Source organism: Pyrgilauda ruficollis, unplaced genomic scaffold (assembly GCF_017590135.1).
Source record: "Pyrgilauda ruficollis isolate IOZ18807 unplaced genomic scaffold, ASM1759013v1 scaffold23, whole genome shotgun sequence".
In the NCBI taxonomy this organism is placed as follows: domain Eukaryota; kingdom Metazoa; phylum Chordata; class Aves; order Passeriformes; family Passeridae; genus Pyrgilauda; species Pyrgilauda ruficollis.
The window spans coordinates 6,109,256-6,127,589 of NW_024522539.1; the positions used below are offsets into that span (position 1 = coordinate 6,109,256).

The following is an 18,334-nucleotide window of genomic DNA, read 5'->3' on the forward strand; positions in this document are numbered from 1 at the left end:
GCAGTCTTTGGTCCAAAAAAGCTGCTGCAGGGTAGTAGGGAAGCTGTCTGCTTTCCCACCTTGGCTCCTTTTCCTGCAGATATCTCTCTGGATGTACTGCACAATACAGCAGTATCCCCACCCTCACTATCCAGCAAGACAAACCACAGAACGGAGAGAGAGGTGAAGACCAGGATGGCTTTTTCTGCTAAATCCTTATTGAAAATCTCAGGCAAATTAATAAGCTTTCCTCCCTGCTCTTCATTTGCAATATTTTTTCCCCCTGAAACATCATGCTTACCTGTGGCAAAACTAGTCAGTATTATACATTTCTAGCAGCATTCTACATATGTTTTGCAGCCCTCTGTTTTGGCACACATGGTGGGTAAAATGGGTATTTTTTCTAGAACAAAAGATACATTTGATAAACTTCTTAAAACTGGCTGTTGGAACTGATTGAAGGTACCTAGGTGAGACCTGAATTTTTTGAATGAATGTCCAGATTTTCAGAGATATTGAAATGTGTGAAGATGAAAGGGAATGCAACCTTAAAAGAGAGCCTCTCAGCAGGTTAATGGATTAACTTGTACAGTTAAAAGGTAGTTCTGACCTTAGTATACAAAGGAGCTTTGAAAAATCCTGCTGAGTGCTACCTGCATGTTTAGACATAGAAATGCCTTTTAAATTCAGGTCAAGATGCCTATTGTGAATCTGTTAGAGAATGTTACTTTGTGATTCTCGAGCATGTTTATGCATTGTTCTCAATTTGAGGCTGATTTAATAACGCCAATTAAGCTCAGTATTGTGTGCACGTGTGGCATACAAATGAATACCCCAGTATTTCCAAGCAGGCTCTGGTTTGGCAGCATCAGGACCAACAAAGTGTCAAGTTCCCAATTCACACTGAATTTAGTGCTGAAGAGCTATTCTGTGTGGATGTACTTAGGGACCACAATCATTAGAGGGGCTGAAAAGTGGGAATAGCTGGGGAACAGGAAACATTTGGTGCCTTATTCTGCACATTTTCTTCTGTATATTTTGTTGATATTCCACTGCATATGAGCTTTTCAGGCAGGTCTAACTCTGTCCACCATCCTTTGGTATTTGGTAATGGATAGAAACAGCCTGACCTGTGTGAATAATAGGGGAAGTGATTCCTCCTTGGGAAGCTCATGGGGATTGATAAATGCACTGCATGCAAGAAGATTAATTTCATAGGCTTCTTTTTGCACTTGCACCTGCTGCATGAAACAGCTTCCAGCTTTGGCACATTAAGAAAACCCTCTGCAATCCAGCCCTCTTCCCTGGAGATTTTAAACTTTGAGTTTGCTTTGGCTGGACCTTATGGATGTGCAGAGGGGTGAAGTGCAATTTAAACTTAGACTGATGGATCTATTTCTAAGGCCTTGTAATATGGAAACAATACCATCAGATTAAAAAGAACAGTGTTTTTTATCTTGTGTTCAAAATAAGTCATTCCTTCTTTTATTCTTAAGAATCTGACTTTTGCTTAAAGAGAAGGCATCTGTACAAGTCAGCCTTCTTTCTTGGAAGAGATCAAGGAAGATGATGCTTTCTCAGTCCTTCAGCTTCATAATTCATGTCCTTTTCAAGTCTCTTATGCTGTACACATTCTCTTAAATTTGCCTCTCTGAAAGGTGTTTGTTTCTTCAGTTAAAAAGACCAACAAACCAAAACCCTCAAACAAAACAGACCTCAAAATTCTGAAAGGCACAGGAAAAGCTGAAATGAGAACTTGGGTTTCCATGCAGCAGCCTAGCTCCATGTAGGAAAGGTGATTGTTTAAAACACAGCTCAAGGGAACCTTTCTCTACAAAGTGCTTTTTAAAGATGTTGTACCCTGAGATTACTGCTGCCTTAGAGATGGTTTGTACTAACCAGCAGTCAGGAAGAGCTATGGCTCTTAGCCTTGATTGCATTGAAACCAGCCTCCCTTTTATGCTCTCAAGTAGCCCTGGGCACAAGCAGTGACATGTTAAATACTTCTCTACCTGGACTGTCAGCAAAACAAGCTGCCCTTGGATATTTCACCACCAGTAATTGAGAGTATTCATAAGATGAAAATCTTGCAGAGGTTTGCCAGCAATATGGTGTGTGTGTGCAGTCTTATTTTCTGGCATCATAAACCCCTGGGTACCCCCAAACTCTCCCTGAATCATTCACCATCAGAGACTCCCTAGTGGCAAAACATCTGCAGTTCAATTTCTCTTAAAGAAGTCCCAAGTTGTCCTGCTGAGATTTGAGCCCAGGGTTCCTGGGTATGTCACCAAGAGGTGTCATTTGACTTCATCATGCCCTTCATCGTGCAGAGATTGTGCCCCTCTCCCTACCCTTACTCTGGGTGTACACAGAACTCAGAATAGTTTAAGGCTGAATGATCCAGAAGTAAAAAAAAAAAGAGGCTGGATGTCTTCCCCCATGTGTGGAGCACACACTCTCCTGTCAGAAGAATCTTCATGTCAATCCCTGTGGTTTCCAGAGCAAAAAGCTGCTGGGAATGGATGAGCTACAAATAAAATGACAGCTAAGGAGTGAGCCAAGAGAACACCAGGCTCTTTTGAACTGAGTAGTAACTGGATTGGGAGTGGAAGACAGCTGCCTGGGGGAAGGAGGGGGATTTAACCACATTCCCTGACACATTTTAACTGTGTATGAGATGTTCTATAGGGCTCTGCTGGTACTTGTTAGCAGATGTGCCCTCGATGAGTGTCCTCACCACTCCTCTTAATCAATCAAGGGTAGTATTGACCCCCTTTCCCAGTCCCCTTCCTTGTGTCCCTGGGGTGGGAGAGCTGGGTTCTCACACTGTCAGCCTGGAACTGCCTGGGTGATGAATTTGTTAAGAATTCTGTCTGATTGTGAACCTTCCAGCTCCTTTATCTTGATGTGAATGACAAGCTGTCACAGCCTGCCTCAGCCACGTTGGTGACATCTGACCCTGGAGAGGGAGCTGACATAATCTTCTGAGGTATGGCACTGCCTGGGGAGGCAGTGCCAGCCCTGCACTGGGAGAAATGCCTGGGCATTCTTTTGGCAAGGTTTTAAGCACATTTCATGTACCTTGTTCTCTTTGTTACTATTTGGAAGCTGATTTAATTTAGAGCTGTAAAGAATAGCTCAACACTTTGGGATACAGCTGTCTCCACTTCTGTACTTGTACACAAGAAAAAGTAGGATACTTGCAAGGATGCCTGGAGGATAAGCCTGGAGTCACTCTTCTTTCTGGGAGGCAGAGATGAAAGAGGCTGGAAGGCTGTGCCTTTCTCTGATTTTAACCTAACAGAGGCAGCAATGTTTGGAAGATGCTGCAGTGAAGGCTTTGAGCTGAACCTGGAAACTGAGACATGCTGGCCACTGGAATGGGTGTTTCCATTACAAAAGGAGTGTGTAGGGTTTTCCCCCTCATCTTTCAGCATTACACTGAAAGCACATCTGTACACAACAGCTGGATATCCAAACTCCACCTGTTGGCAGTGTGTGGGACATTGCAGACTGCAAGCAAGCTTTGCCTTCAGTGTAAGTTTTAATGCCTTGCTAACAAGCTGGAATTAAAGAAGACAAGATGATGGGTGTTTTTCCATAAGTCCTAGACTAGCACTGCTGCGAAAATGCCAGCAGCATAAGCAGCTTTTCCCCATCCATATTTCCAAGACTTGTGAAACTGCTGGTTTTAAGTCTTTAAAACAAATCACTGTGCAAGTGCCTGGATATTTCAGATCTGTATTTCTGGGCCATGGGGGAAATGACTTTCGAGGAATCTGCCTCAGATTAGATCTACCTTCTGGTAGGATTTATAAAGCACCTATTGCTGTGGTGCCTGTGTGTTGTTCCTGAATGTCTCAGTTGTTAAATGTGAAATCATCTTTACAGTGAGTGGTTATGTGACTGGATAAATTCCTGTATTTAAGTACAAGTCCCAGGGGTTTGAGGCAAAATGCAGTCAGGTTATATGTAACTTGAGGCCACTTAATTCTGCCTGGAGAGAGGGGCTGTGGAAGCTTAGGGGTTTTGAGCTCTGAGTCAGGGGTCCATTGTGCCAAGTGCTGTACAAATACGTACTGCAAGGTTCCTTCTCCACACTGCTTGTGGTATAAAGAAACATGACAGCAATAAGTGAGTATATGAGAAATAGCAGGGTGAAGGGCAGGAGTTGACCAACATAAGTTCAGCCAGGGTAGAACTTTCTCTTAAATTTCTATAAAAATAGTGCTTTGTCTTTATCATCCAGGTGCAACTGCTGTAAGGAATTAGGTATCAGATTGAAAATGTTAATAATAAAACACCAAGCCATTAGCTTTCATTCAATGATTTGAAGAGGCTGTTCATTGTTTTAGCATGTAGAAGGCACAATTTCACAGAAGGAAGGATGGTTAAGTTATTTGGGGGCTGATCTGCAGAGCCTTTTTGGTTAATTTCTTTGTTCAGTCTTTGGCTTCTCTGCTGTCCCCTGTCCATAGTTCCAGGCTAGTCCTGGGTGGTTGTGCACCATCAATGTGTTCTACAAGTATTTAAGTCCTTCCATGCAGTCAACCTTGTATCTCTTCTGGAGTGGGGTTTTGTATTTTCAGGAGTCCTTCTGTTTTCTTCAGGAGACAGAAAGAGGCCCAGGATTTTCCATCACAGTGCCTTGTGCTGTGAGCTGAGAGTGCAGAAGAAAACAGAAGGGATCTTGGTTTTCAGGATCCTCTGAAAACCTGCAGTGATTTCCAGCAAAAAATATCCTGGCAGCTCATATCTGAAAGGGTGACCTAGGCACAGTGCTCCTTTGTCCAGCTCTTTAACAGCCTGGTTTTACTGGCTAATCCAATTGTGCTTTGGCTTGGGACATGGAGTTTTTCTTTGTTGTTGCTCCTGGTTCCTAAGCAAAGGATCTGGAAGTTGCATTTGTCTATCTGTCTGCTCGTTGTACTCTTGCCCAGATATCCAAGCTGCTGACTTGGAAACACTTCAAAGTTTTCCATTCTGCAGAGTGGCTGTCTCGACTGCTACTACAGGGAATTTTTAATGTTTTCTGATTATAGAGCAGCATTTATTATTATGCTTTATAAGATAGTGCAACTTTATTTATATATCTTTTTTGGTTAATATATAAATCCCTCCTTTGGGATATGCTGGACTTGATGAAACAGCTAAGATTTTGCTAATGTATTACCACAGAAATCAGAAAATCTGAGGAAGACATCTGGACAGATTTGGCAAGTTTTTTTTGATGATTTAATCCCTTTTTCTTCTCCTCATCTCCCCTCCATCCCTTCTTGAGACAAATGCAGAGATTTGCTCTGGGCACACTATCAAATTCTCTGGTCTGGCATATGGCTCATCAAGTCATCTTTCTTGTGCTCCCAAACTTTTCCTCCTGTTCTCCTCTTCCTCCTGCCCTATCCTTGCTCTTGTACACAATTTATGAACTCCTCTCTCTTCATTCCTGTACCAGGCTTACTCATCTTGTTATATGTCCTGATGCCAGCAAAGATGCTGTTGGTGCTGCTAAGAGGTGCTGGTATTATCACAAACACCATTTGCCTGGCTTGCTGTAGCCTCACTGATGCTTCAATGGTCTTGTTGCTGCTTTCAGTGAAAGCCTATTCTGCTTCTATTCCTCTTCTCTGATTTATTGTTCCCCATAAGGTGTTTTGTGTGTTTGGTTTTGTTCAGCATCAAAGATAGGTAATATTCTGGGGGTGGCTAACACCTGACTTAATGTGCAAATTACAATGCTGATTGAAAGTCCAAACTTAAAACAAATGTAGGTGTGAAGTCCTTTTTTCAGGATAATTATGAATGCTAAGAGTTTACATAAGTTCAGAAGTTCTCAGGCAAATATATGGAAGCAAAATCAGCAAAGAGCTGAAACCCCTCCCAATGGCACCACTGCTAGTTTATGGAATATATGGATTGAAAGCTGCTGGAGTTTGAATCTGTTTTGCAAGTGCTAGCACTGTGGCCTTGCATGCCTTCCTTGGCACTGCTGGCCACAGGACACTGGACTCTTTGGACTTCCATCTTAAGCTGATGCAGCTGCTCTTTTCTGGGCTGGCTGATTAACTCTGAACTTAGAGTACATGTTTCTCATTTCATTCCCATTATATCTATGTTTAAAATGTAAGGCTATGGGGGTACAGTCATTCCTGGGTCACTTTTCTCAGACCCTTTCCTTGTTGGCAAGTGGGCCTGGCAGTCCCATTATAAGCAATCCAGACTGCCTTTTCAAAGTCATTAGGTTGTTTGTCCCATGGCTGCCAAGAGGATGTTTCATGCCTTCATTTTCCAGTGCTTAAAACCCATCCTTTCAATTCCAGCTAAATTTATTCATGGCCATTTTATATCCATTTGTCCTAGGGCCAATTTTTTTCCTCAGCCTAAGTATCTCTCTGCCTTCCTCAGTGTTTACATCTCTCTGTACACCCAGTGTGTCTGAGGGGAACAATCCAGTTGTCTCTTGGCTATCATTTTGTTAAGGTGACTAAACTCTGAAATTTAAGCTCCTAATGAGTTATGTCTCTGGTACCATAATGACTTCCTTGGCAGGTTTCTGCATGGTTCCTTCTGAGTTCTGCACACAGCTGTTCAGGTGAAGCCTTCTATGAGAATGTCCACGCTCCCTTCTCCACTGATTTTCTGAGACCTGATCTGTCCTTTTCATGGTTGTCACCCTGCTGGTTATGCTTGTCCTTATCCCTTAATGGGCTCATATATCCAGGGTGTCCTTCTACTCATTTCCAAATTATGAGCCCCTGGTCATAACAGTAATCCTTATTAAACCCTAAATGCTTAACCTTGCACTTTGACTATTATATTTCATCACATTTCTATTCCTTCAGAACTCAAGAACATCTTGTTACTCCTGAAAGATATTCTGAACTCCCTGCTATTGGCAGCAGTTCCTGACTTCACATGGTCAGCAGATTTTGTCAGTATACTTTGACTTTTTGTGCCAAGGTCATTAATGAAAAGCTGAAATAAGATCAGCCTGAAAAGATCCTTGAACTTCCACACAAGTTCCCTCTAGACTAATAATTCCTCTTCCAGCACAACTCCTGTCATTGAGTCTTTAACCAATTCCTTTCCCACACTGTAATTCTTACACTAATCCCCATGTTCTCCAGCTTGGCTAACAATTTTCAGTGTGGCATCATATCAAATGCTTTCTTGAAGTACAGATAAATTGTTCTATCACACTTCCCTTGTGCAGAAGAAGTTGGCTTTCTTAGCAAAGGAAGATACCAGGTTAGGTTGGCTTAATCTATGCTTGTAAGTCTGTTTTATCCCTTAAAATTATTTTACCTGTTTTGCAGTTTATCCTCATGTCTTTTGGTTTTTCTCTCAAAATCTCTTCTCAAGCAATGCAAATCACTGGAGTCAGTCTACTGGGCCTGCACCTAGGCCCTACCTGGACAGCTGGAACTGGAGATTAGACTGAGAACATGCTCTGGGAATTCTGGGATCCTTTGAGGATGAATGAAGTTATCTGCATACAATGTGGTTCATAGACATCCCCCAAAAGTATTGGAATATCCAGATTTGCTGATTTATTGTCTGAAGGGAGGTTTGCTGGCAGCGCTGTCTTTATGACAGTAGTGTAGCTCTGCTGAAACTCTTAGCAATGCTCATAAGCACCTACAACATAAAACAGATGCCTGGAGGAAATACTGGGAACTCTTATGCCTGGAGCCAGAGATATTCTGGTCATTCCTCCATTGCTCTGCTGCTCTAGCAGGTGATTGAGACATCACATTAGGCCTGTAAAATATAGGTATGCAGAGCAGTCTCTCTTTAAAGACATGCTGGAGTGTGAGCTTTGGGAGATGCTCCGGGTGGAATTTTAATTTGCTTAGAGTTGTTTACTTTGTCCTAGGCTTTGAACTTGTGGAGAGACTCAGTGATCAGTGGCTGTAGAGTGTTCCTTTGCTGAGCAGGCTGAATAGCTGGGGGATGACATTACTCCTCCACCATCTGAATGATTGCTGTTCAGTTGGAGCTAAGGAAGTAATGACAGCATGGCTGTGCTTCCATTGGTGAGATTTTTAGCTACTGATCTCCTGTTCTGTCTGTATTTGAATGTGATTTCTTTGCAGTTTGTAAAGCTATTGTTGAACTCTGAGAGACTCATTATGAAATAATGACTTTAGATAGAGATGCTGACCCAGTATCAGCAAGAACCAGCTCTTGAATCTCAGTCTCAGCTGCTGTTAGGACACACAAAGAACAGAAGCTTGATGACAAAAAATTATTTATTTGCTGCAAGATGATAATTGGTTCAGTATGGAATTTAATGCAATTGTATTTGGGGGTTGGTTTGTAAAGAGATTATATTTTGAGGAATCCTTGCACCTGGAGGTTTTTGTAGCTGTATTTATTTAATCAGCTCTGGGCACTTGAAGCTTCACAGCAGTAAGCCATGTTAGAACAGGGATCTTGCTCCAGCAGAACATGACTGGAAAAAGTCTTCTGTGAGACAAGTGGGATGGAGATTTTACCACATGAGGAAGGAACTTACCTCCAGAAGTTGGGAAGCAAGGATATCTCAGTTGAACTTCTCAAGCTGCAGATGTTAGTGACCAGCTCCCAGGCAAACCAGTCAGGCAGGTTCCCTTGCTTACCTGCACAATGAAATGACACAGAAGGTCCTCAGAAATGTGTGTCCCTGCCCTTACTCACTGCAAGCAGTCTTACTACAGAGCTTTAGCACCTTTCCTACCAGTCCTCCTCTGAGTGGGGCCCTCTACACACCCCTGCAATGCAAGGTATGATTTCAATTGAAAGAAATTCAGTTTTGTTCTCAGTTAAAGCCAGGAGAGAGGATAGGGTGAAGCTTGTTTTGGGAAAATAGAAAAAGGAGTGGGATTTTGCTGGAAATATTGATATTGATATCCCAGCTTGATATGGAAGTTATCTGCTGATGCAGGTAGAGGTACTTGTGTCTGGTGTGGGCAAGTGCTAAGTCTCTGGTACAAAGAAAAAGCTCTGGGGGAGCAGTTTAAAGACTTGTTAGATCACTTTGTGGGTGTTGCTTTAAATTTTAATGGTCAGTACAAATCAGTGTAACAGTAAAGCTAGAGGGCTAATGAGCTTTTAGAATAACTGAGTCAGCTGCAGAGGCTGGATCCTCTGTTGGTGTAAAACATTGCAGTTCTGTCAAATTCCATCATAAACTGTTAGTTGAGACCATCTGGGAAGCCTGGCCCAGAAGACTGTGAAGATGAAGGTTACAAAAGTTATTGAAGAAATTGACATTATTTCTCCATCTCTCTTCTTTCCCCAGGGCAGCCATTGGGGCTCTGGCAGCTCTGCTGAAATCAAGTAAGCTTTTTTACTTCATATTCTTTCTGACTTTCCTTTCTGTGCTGTGCTGCTGGACAGAATGATCCTGTTGCACCTCATTCTCCCTTGGTATTCCCTCATCCCTTGGTCCCAAAGAGCAATGCACAGGGAAGAGGCAGTAGTGCAGGAGTCTCCTGTACCAGTTCAGATCCTTGGAGTGCCCCAGCCCTGTGGGAGATGGTGCCCTGAGCACCCAGGGAGCCAACCTGGACCCTCATTTTGAGTATTTAGAGACCATTGGTTGTCCTGGGCCTTGGTATAATGGGAGAAATGGGGAATTTCTCCAGCCAGTGACAAATACTTATTTCCCTTCCCAATTTGTTGTTTCTTCCATGGAAAGGGAGAAAAGAATGTAAATAACAGCAATGCTGTTTGGGTGTGAATGGTAAAGTGATTATAGGAAAAGACATCATCTATTTTCAGGTTTGGGGTTTTTTTTGGTTTTTTTTTTTTTTTAAGGTACTGGAGCTGGAATTTAGGAAATGGTGCTGATACTGTAAAATCAAATAGAGCATCATGTACCAGAAGTCAGCCTGACTGGTGTTTTTTGGATGATTTCTGCAATTCTAAGTGCCCAAGGATGCATTCTGTTTTTCTCCTTGTCCTGTGGTACAGGGCAGGAGAAGCTCCAGGCTTTTGGAGCAGTCTGCTCTGATAGCTGCATACAAATGAGCAGGTTGTGTCTTTTGGGAAGTGTGGGTCAGGAGATGTGAGAAACAGCTCTGGTTCCTTGAGATAAATTCCCCATGCTTGGAAGAGAGATGAGTTCTTTTTCAGGATTGCACCAGGACATCTTTGTTTGTCACAGTTAACATGTTTGTGGCCCTGGCCTCAGTGGTGCAGGGATCCTTGGAAAGATAGGAATCAAATCTGGTGAATGCTACAGCACTTGAAAATTGCTTATGAAAGCAGGGGTGAAGCTGTACACAGAAAAGCACCCAGAGGCATTTGAGCATATTTTAGTTGGGATGCAAACTAAACAGAAGGCAGGAGTCCTGGAAAATGTTACAGTAGTGAAGTGGTGGACTGATTATTGTGAGGTTTTTTTGAGAAAACCTTGCTGGGAAACAGTGGGGGATTGTGCTTTGATGTTGCTGAAGGCTGTAAAACAGAGAGGACAAGAACATGGCAGTCTGGGGGTATCCCTGCAGGCCTGTCCTTGAGTGTTTCAGCCCAAAGAGATCCAGGGGATTATGGTTATACACGGGGCTGTGCTGGACGTTCAGTGTCCCTCTTGCTTTTAGCAGAGCTGCACTGACAAAGCAGTTTTAAAGGGAGCAGGCAGATGGCAGTGTGTCTCCCTGATGGAGTCAGAAACATCCATCTTCATCTCAGGCTTCCACTTGAGACTTTGTCTACCTGCAGAGCCATGGCTGGCTAGAAACTGTTTGGCTTCTGTCTCCCTCCTAACAGAAGCTGATGGTAAATGCTCGCTTATCAGGTGCATAACTGCAAGGAGCAAGATATGCCTGGGAAAGAGACATCAGTGTAAGAAAAAGTTACCAACCCAGATAGACCTGGGAAATTGTTGCTGTTGTGTTTCAGAGGGGGAAGTATAAAATGGTCTGAAGAAGTAAGTAATGGAGCACAACAAACTTGTGCTTCATCCACAACATGGAATAAATGCTTGGAAGCCCAGTGAGACATGAGAGACCTTGGTTGTGCTGTGTTCCTGTATCGAGTGATTGCCACTTGGTGATAGTCAAAGAGATGGTGGATAATGGAGGAGTAGAAATTTAAGTCTCTTCTAATGGCAGTGCTGCACCTTTCTATCAGTGAAAGCTCAGATTACTGATATGGAGAAGACATTTCTTGTCTGATCATCAGCTAGTCTCTCACGCCTGACCTATCTCTTTGCAAACATCCCAGAGTATTTTACCAGACCTTACATGCTGCTCTCCCAGGTGCTGTTCACCACCTGCCATGGCCACATGCACTCAGCAAACAGCTCACAGCAAGTTCTTCCTCCATTGCCTGGCTGCCTTTTTAAAATCTGCTGTCTTTCCACCATCTTAACTCTGAATTTATAATAAGGCTGAACATTCTGATTGCTAAATATCTACAGTGGTGCTGAATTGCCGTGGGAGCATCAAGAGATTTTTTTTGTCTTTCTCTTTGATGTTACAGTCAGACTTTGAGTGTTACTCATGTCAATTCTTCCTCCTTCAATTTCTAGGTGCTCACTACAGGCCAGAGTGGGGAGGAGGAGGCAGATCCTGATAGCTATAGATAAACTGAGATGGGGTGAGGCACTGCAACTTTGACAAAATCTCTTATCTCTGTCCCAGAGTGAACATGCAAATTTTTCCAGCCTCCTTTGGCTTTGCTCTACTTGTGTCTTCATATCTTAATTCAGTTCTGTATTAAGGCCTGAGGAACTCACTGTGGAGCACTCCTGTGTCTTTGAGATCAAGGTGTGGAGGGGCTGGACCCTGTTTGAGCAGATGTGGGATGCCCTCCAGGGCACTCCTAGCCATGGGGTCTATTGCTTTTAGTGACCCCAAACCCCAGAATAAACCAGGCAAACCATTCCCAGTTTGGGGGCAGTGGAATAAAGCTGGACACCTGCTACCCAAGCACAGGCAAACCCAAGCCAGGGGTGCTGAGGCTGGAGGGGATGTGAGGGAGCAGGAACCACACGGTGGCGATGTGATTATAGGGATCCCCACCGTGCCTAATCCAATGTGTATTTTGAGTGAGTAATTTGTTTATCAGCAGGTTATTTTAATCTAATTTTGGTCGTGTTTGTTATTCCCGACTATCTGTGCTTCCCAGAATTACCGGCATGCATGTCTGTAAGGAAATTAGCTCGAGCTGCTCTCAGAGGCATTGGCTGAGCAGATATTGAGGGAGAAGGCTGGGGAAACAGGCAGGGCCCTTGGTGCAATGCTTGCCTGGTAAAACTGTAATGAGCAATTTAAAAAGACAGGTTGTGGTGACCTCCTGATGGTGTTGATTTCATTAAGACCATTTTGTGTGCTAACAGCAGTTACCACTGATGGCCTTTCCCTTCTCTCTTTCTAAATCTCCCTTCTTTTGCTGTCTTTACCTTCTTGCACAGCTTTTAATCTCTCATTTTCCTACTCTTTCCTCCCCATCTTCCATCAACTAACCTTTATTTAACCTTTTGCCCACTTTTTTTTTATCAAACCATAAAAATAATATCTTGTGGCTGCTGGGATAAAATAATCATTGTCATTCTTTTCCTTTTATGTTGGCATCAAGGAGGGGCAAGTAACTCTGAGGAGGAGAAAGTGACGTTCTAGCACAGAAGCAGATTAGGCAGTGTGAAAGGCCTGCACTCTGTGCTACTGAATTCATAATGCTTGACAACAGATCTAGAGAGGCAGGTCTTTGATCTTGAGTTGAAATACCCCATTGTTAAACCATCCCAGTTCCTGTAGCCAGCAGCACAATATCTGGGATTTGCCTCATGCTGCACCAGTTGCCCAGCTCTCATCATCCATTGAAATCCTTATTATCCATCTCTGGATTCAAACTCCAGTGTCAGCCTGGCTCCAAATCCATGATCACATCTTGTCAGGTATTGTGATCAGCGTTGAATTTTGCAGTTCCTTTCACGATAATCTAAACCAAGCATTGCCTGTGTTTTCTTGCTGAATTTTAGAATGCAAACAGTCTTGATTCTATACTTGCATCTCTTTGAGAAGAGCCACTTTGTGGGAAAGAAAATAATTTTATGTCCTTTATATTCCCTTCCCCAAGACTCTTCATTCATAGACATATTCCAAACTGAAAGTAGCTCAGTGGTCCAGAGAAAAGTATTGGCTTTTTCTCCTGGGGCATGACAACTTCCTGATGCTCTCAGGGTAGGTGTAATGAAAACTAAGTATTGAGGAGCTGCAGTATTATTCTCTGCTGACATCCTTAATGATTGTTTGCCTCCTTGTCTTGGCATGGACTGTGTTTGTGCCTCCATTGATGATCTGGCTTCTGTAAATTCACTGCCTGAATTTGAGGAAGTCTTCCAAATTCTGGTGTCCTTATTAAAACTCTTTCAAACCACTTCAGTCAGAAAAAAATCAAACTGTAGATTTTGTGCTATTATATTTTTTTTTAAATTCTATTTCTGCTTTTCTGAAAAGCAAAGAAGGAAAGGGAAACTGCTTAGGGCAAAACTACAGGGCAGCCTTCTGGCTTCCAACATGAGTTGAGCTAATAGCACCTTCTTGCTGTAGAGCCCACTGGGTCTGAAGTGATCCCAGCACTTCCTGTGTGACTCAGTTTCTTCATGGGGACAATTAACTTTGTTTCTCTAGAGAGCCCTTGTGCTTTTCTCTGCAAAAATGGCCTCTCAATGACCAAATGAAACAGCTGTGTTCCCTTCACTGTAGGAGATACCTTGCATTTTTTATTCCTAAGAGGCAATCACTAGAGCAGAGTGGGGAAGTTGGAGTTTTTCCTATTTCTTTCACAGCTTTAGGGGCCATAGGGTTAATTTAGCAGAGTATTCTTATCTCCAAGCTGTAGCAATGTATGTTCTTGGCATAATGAATCAGCTGAGTGGCATCAACAAAGAGATTTCAGCAGATAGACAGTAAGATAAATATCTCTTTGTTCTGCCTGGTAAGCAGTGCATTGCTCATCATATTTCAGGTTGACTGTAATTCAGTTTTTGATTAAATACACTGCATGTTTTCCAGTGGTACCCGTGTTCTTGGCAAACACTTCAAAGGAGACAGGATTGCAAAGAGGGCTTCAGAAATGTCTGCAGTAGCACTGGTGGTCATGAGGCTTTCATCTCCTAGACTGAAAACCTGACTTTAGGACCCCACCACAGAATGAGCATTCTGTCAAAACTGGGGATTTCTTTCTAGTGAGATCCCCTTGCTAATTTAGACGTAACTTTAACCATTTGAGGCTTCTGCTTGTTGGCTGGAGACTCATGTCAGATGTTTCTGGTGAGCTGCCTAGGTGATTCAGGTGTCATACATGTCTGGTGTCAGGCAAGGGATTCCTCAGCCTTGAGGGGTAACTTTGGGAGCTGTCCCTCAAGGGGAGGGCAGTGCCACAAATCCAGCTGCTGTAGAGGGAGAGTTCACACAATGGCTGTGGATATGGATAGATTAAAGTGGTTGATGTACAGTCAGATTTTTGCTGTTAGTGCAGCTTTGGCCACTGATCAGCCCAGTCTTTAGCCAAAACGGTGTTTTTGGGTTTGGTGCTGAATTTCTACTGATGGCCTCATGAGACAGGAATCCCTTCAGTTCACTCAAAATAGAAAGAACCATTCCTGGGCACCTCTGAAAGCGGCATGGCAGGAAAACTTCTGTTGCCACTGACCGTGCCCAGGGAGAGGAAAAGGGCCTAACTAAAGAATATCAGGAAGAGGGTCAAAAGCCAGCAGATTTTGCCACTTAGCACACAGACTGTAGTCACTCACTCCAGGAGGGGTGGTTCTTGCTGCCTACAAATCTGTGCAGTGCTGCTTGTACCTGTATGATTCATTTCCACCATCTGTATTTGTGCCAAAATATAGATAGATACCCATGCTGGTGCATCCCTAGATGGAGAGACCAACAGACACAGACAGGTGGGGAGGCCTCCTTTTTCCATTCTGCCTTCTGGAGATCTTGGCATACTTCCTGTTTCATTTATTCACTACTTTATTGACTATAGAACTGAAAAAATGGAAGGAAAAATAAAGAAAAAACACTGACAGCACAGGAGAGCAGAGGAGAATCAATGAAATCAGACAGGAGAAACAAAATTAATGTGTTTTTTGCCCCTTCAGCAATTAATTCTCATTGCTTCTGATCAAAGGGTTCAGGGAAATCTAGTCCTGCCTCTCCATCTCTTTCTCACAGAATAGGCTATCTCAGCTTCATTTTGAAGAGACTGTTTTGATCCTGAAAGTACTACAGAAAACATGTGAGGAAACAGCAAAATTATTCTGCTCACTTTCCTCCATGCTTTTCAATGAGTATTAAAACTAAAGCAGAGGACAGTTGTGTGTTCTGGTCCCTATGGAGCTGAGATTCAAATGTGGAAATCTGTCTTAAATGATCACAGACACACTTTGAGAGATTTTTTTTCCCAACATATTCCCCAAGAATCTTTACACACAGTGATTCCCAGTTTTTCCGTCTTCCTATTGACATTGACACAGAAAGTTTAGACTTCAAGCTCTGTGTGCTAGAGGCTATAAAAGCCTAGATCTAGTCCAATTTCATCTGTCCCTGAACAGCTCAGGGAAGCTCTGAGTCTGATCTAAATTGTCCCTACCTTATGCTCTCCAACTCTGTTCTTCTTGTCATGTTTTATACACTTATTGACTTTTACAGAGCTTTCTGAGTAATTCTTCAAGGAAGATTGACTGATTTAAGGGGTTAGTCATCCTGCAGGTTAGTAAACATGACAGCTGGTTGAGGATTAACAGGAAATCATGAAAAAAATCATTGGGATTGATAAGGGATTCTCAAGCAATTAAAGTTTTTTCGCAGAGAGTCAAATAGAAAACAGAAATACAGAGTGAAGGTCAGAGGAGGAGGGCAACCTTCTCCATCTGACAGCCACTGAGCCTCAGAATGCAGAGTTGGTGTAGGAGGTTACCAGCAAGGGGAGGCAGGGCTAGAGAGCTGCAGGCCAAGGTGTGGGAGCCTGGGTAGAGCTGTGTGGGACTGGAATTGCTGTGGGACCAGCAGGCCAGTGCAGGGCCATGACAGCAGGGTGGTGGGGAGATGCAGAGCAGCATTAAAATGAGTTGGCAGCCTGGGCTGGGGGTGCTGGTTGGTGCCAATGGTAGAGAAAATTGCAGGACCAGGCCAGGTAGCAGGAAAACCCTCAAATCCTTTCTCCAGCTGAGGGTTTGCTCATTTACTACAGAGAGGAGACTGAGATGACTTCAGGTGACTTGTTTCCATTTTCAATGTCTCCATCTACTTCATCACTGGGGTTGAGGTTTGCTGCTCACCCTGCTTCCTGCTCATTCCTTCCATGGCTTCTCTTGTTGCTGGTTTTCTTCAGGCAGCATCTTCCTATTCTCTCACTTAACCTCTAGCTGCTTCTCCTGTCCTGTGAATCCCCACTGATGGCTTTAAAGTTCCAGGTGTGAGAGGCTCTGGCACTTTGTTTAATGAAGTGGAAATGGATTGGAGCCCACCAGCTCTGGTACCAAGAGCCATCTGCTGTGAGCTGCAAGTGCTGATTGCTATTCAGAGAGCTGAGCTCCTGCCTCACATATGCTACCTGCCCCCAGTTGATTACTGAGCTCCTGACAGCTCTTAATGCGTGTCACAGCAAGGAATGTCAGGACCAGTCAGGAAAATTTAGGCAGGGTTGGTTTAAAGGGAGGGAGCCTGGGGTCTGGTTTGGCTTCATGTTTGTCCTGAGGGCCAGGGCAAGGAATGCAGTAGGTGAAGGGATATGTTTTAGAAACTCAGCAGGATTTGTATTATATCACAAGCTCTTAAAAGTTTTATTTTTTTAAAAATATTTTTTGTAATTTTCTTGCCCATGTGCTATAACCTTTAAGCACTACCTGAATGTGACCTTTAAAATCTTGGAGCCAGGAAGCAACAGAAAAGAAGCCCCAACTGCTATTGCTCATGTTGGTGTTTTGTTAATTTTTAAATACTGTGGGTTTCCAGAATCTCTTGATTCATGGCTTTCATTATACAGGTTTTTGTGGGAATACGTTTAGAAGTTAAACATAATTTCTCTGGCTGTGACAGGACTGTACAGCCACAAGGTTTTTGAATTTGTTGATCTCAGCAAGGTGTTCTCTCAGGACTGAAGTACAGCACTGTGGTGAAGATTTTATGCTGTTGACTACTCTTACTTTATTCAGCTTTTCTCACTCCTCAGGAGCTTTGGTAGTTTCAGGGAATCTTGTGGTGCTGCAACTGGAATTAAGTTTATTAGCACTTGGAAGGAGATACAGACTTATGGTTTGGTTAATCTGGAAGGTTCCTGTTTCCAGACAGGACACTGTTGTGTTTTTTGATGTTTGGTTGTTTTTTTTTATTTCCCATGTAATGTTCCAAGAACGTTGGCCATGTTTGGCAAACAACATTTTAAATTTAAAAAGTTTTTTTTTGGTTTTTTTTTTTTTTTTTTTTTTTTTTTTTTTTTTTTTTTTTTTTTTTTTTTTTTTTTTTTTTTTTTTTTTTTGTAAACTGAGACCGTTAAGCCAGATTGAGCAGGTGTTAAATTCTGGGTTCAAGCACTGAGTAGCCACAATTACCAAGCAGGAAGGAGTTTAATTCAGCATTTTTCTCCTTTTCAGAGTCAAACAGCCGCCGGGCAGTGAACAGAGGCTACCTGGGTGAACTGCTGAGGCTCTACCAAGACTGGCATCGCAACGATGTCTCCAACAACTACATTTACATTCGCAGGGGTCTCCTGCTCTGCCTAAAGTACATCACCAACATCCAGCTGGGCAGGGACACTTTCCTTGGGTCCCGGGGAATGGAGATTCTCTTCACAAGTGTGCAGGTAAATGGTGCTTTTTGTGTTTAAATGAGGTGATTTGGTGGTTAGGACTGGGTTCTACATCCCACTGCAGGAAATTCCATCATTATTTAAATTCAGGGTAGGACATATAAATGAAAAAAACTGATTACATGAAAAACTATTGACTTTTACAAAGTTAGTACTTTAGGAAAGCTGAAATGTTTCAGTTTAAAACAGATCTTACTTCCTATGGGAATCCTAGTTTATGCTTTTAGTGCTTCTTTTCTCTTTCCCTGTGCATCCTGCTGCCTGCTTGGACTTCTTTTCCTGAAGAATAATGGAATATCTCTTATAGGGGAATTGCTTGGGTCTTTGTGAGATTTTCGTTTACAATAACCAGATAATTCCACTCAATCAGCCTTTTAAACAAAATGCTCATTTAGCCAAGCCTTTCCTAATGAGAAACATCCATCAACACATTTTCAGGAGGTTAATTTTTTATCCTGTGAAACATTAATGTGAGTTCAAGAAAGATGCCATGATCCTGCAGATGGGATGTCTGTAATCCACAGAACAGTGAGAGTTTCCTCAGTCTCTC

The 18,334-nt window shown here is 42.8% G+C and overlaps 1 protein-coding gene across 1 annotated transcript in view; it reads left to right on the forward strand.

The window, feature by feature from the left end:
• AGBL1 (AGBL carboxypeptidase 1) overlaps nucleotides 1-18,334 on the forward strand; it is a 266,761-nt gene that overhangs the window by 35,549 nt on the left and 212,878 nt on the right. Inside the window, exons 6-7 of the mRNA XM_041469320.1 lie at nucleotides 9,263-9,300; nucleotides 17,570-17,778. Of these exons, the coding sequence (XP_041325254.1) occupies nucleotides 9,263-9,300; nucleotides 17,570-17,778 (247 nt within the window). The remainder of the gene's footprint in view (nucleotides 1-9,262; nucleotides 9,301-17,569; nucleotides 17,779-18,334) is intronic.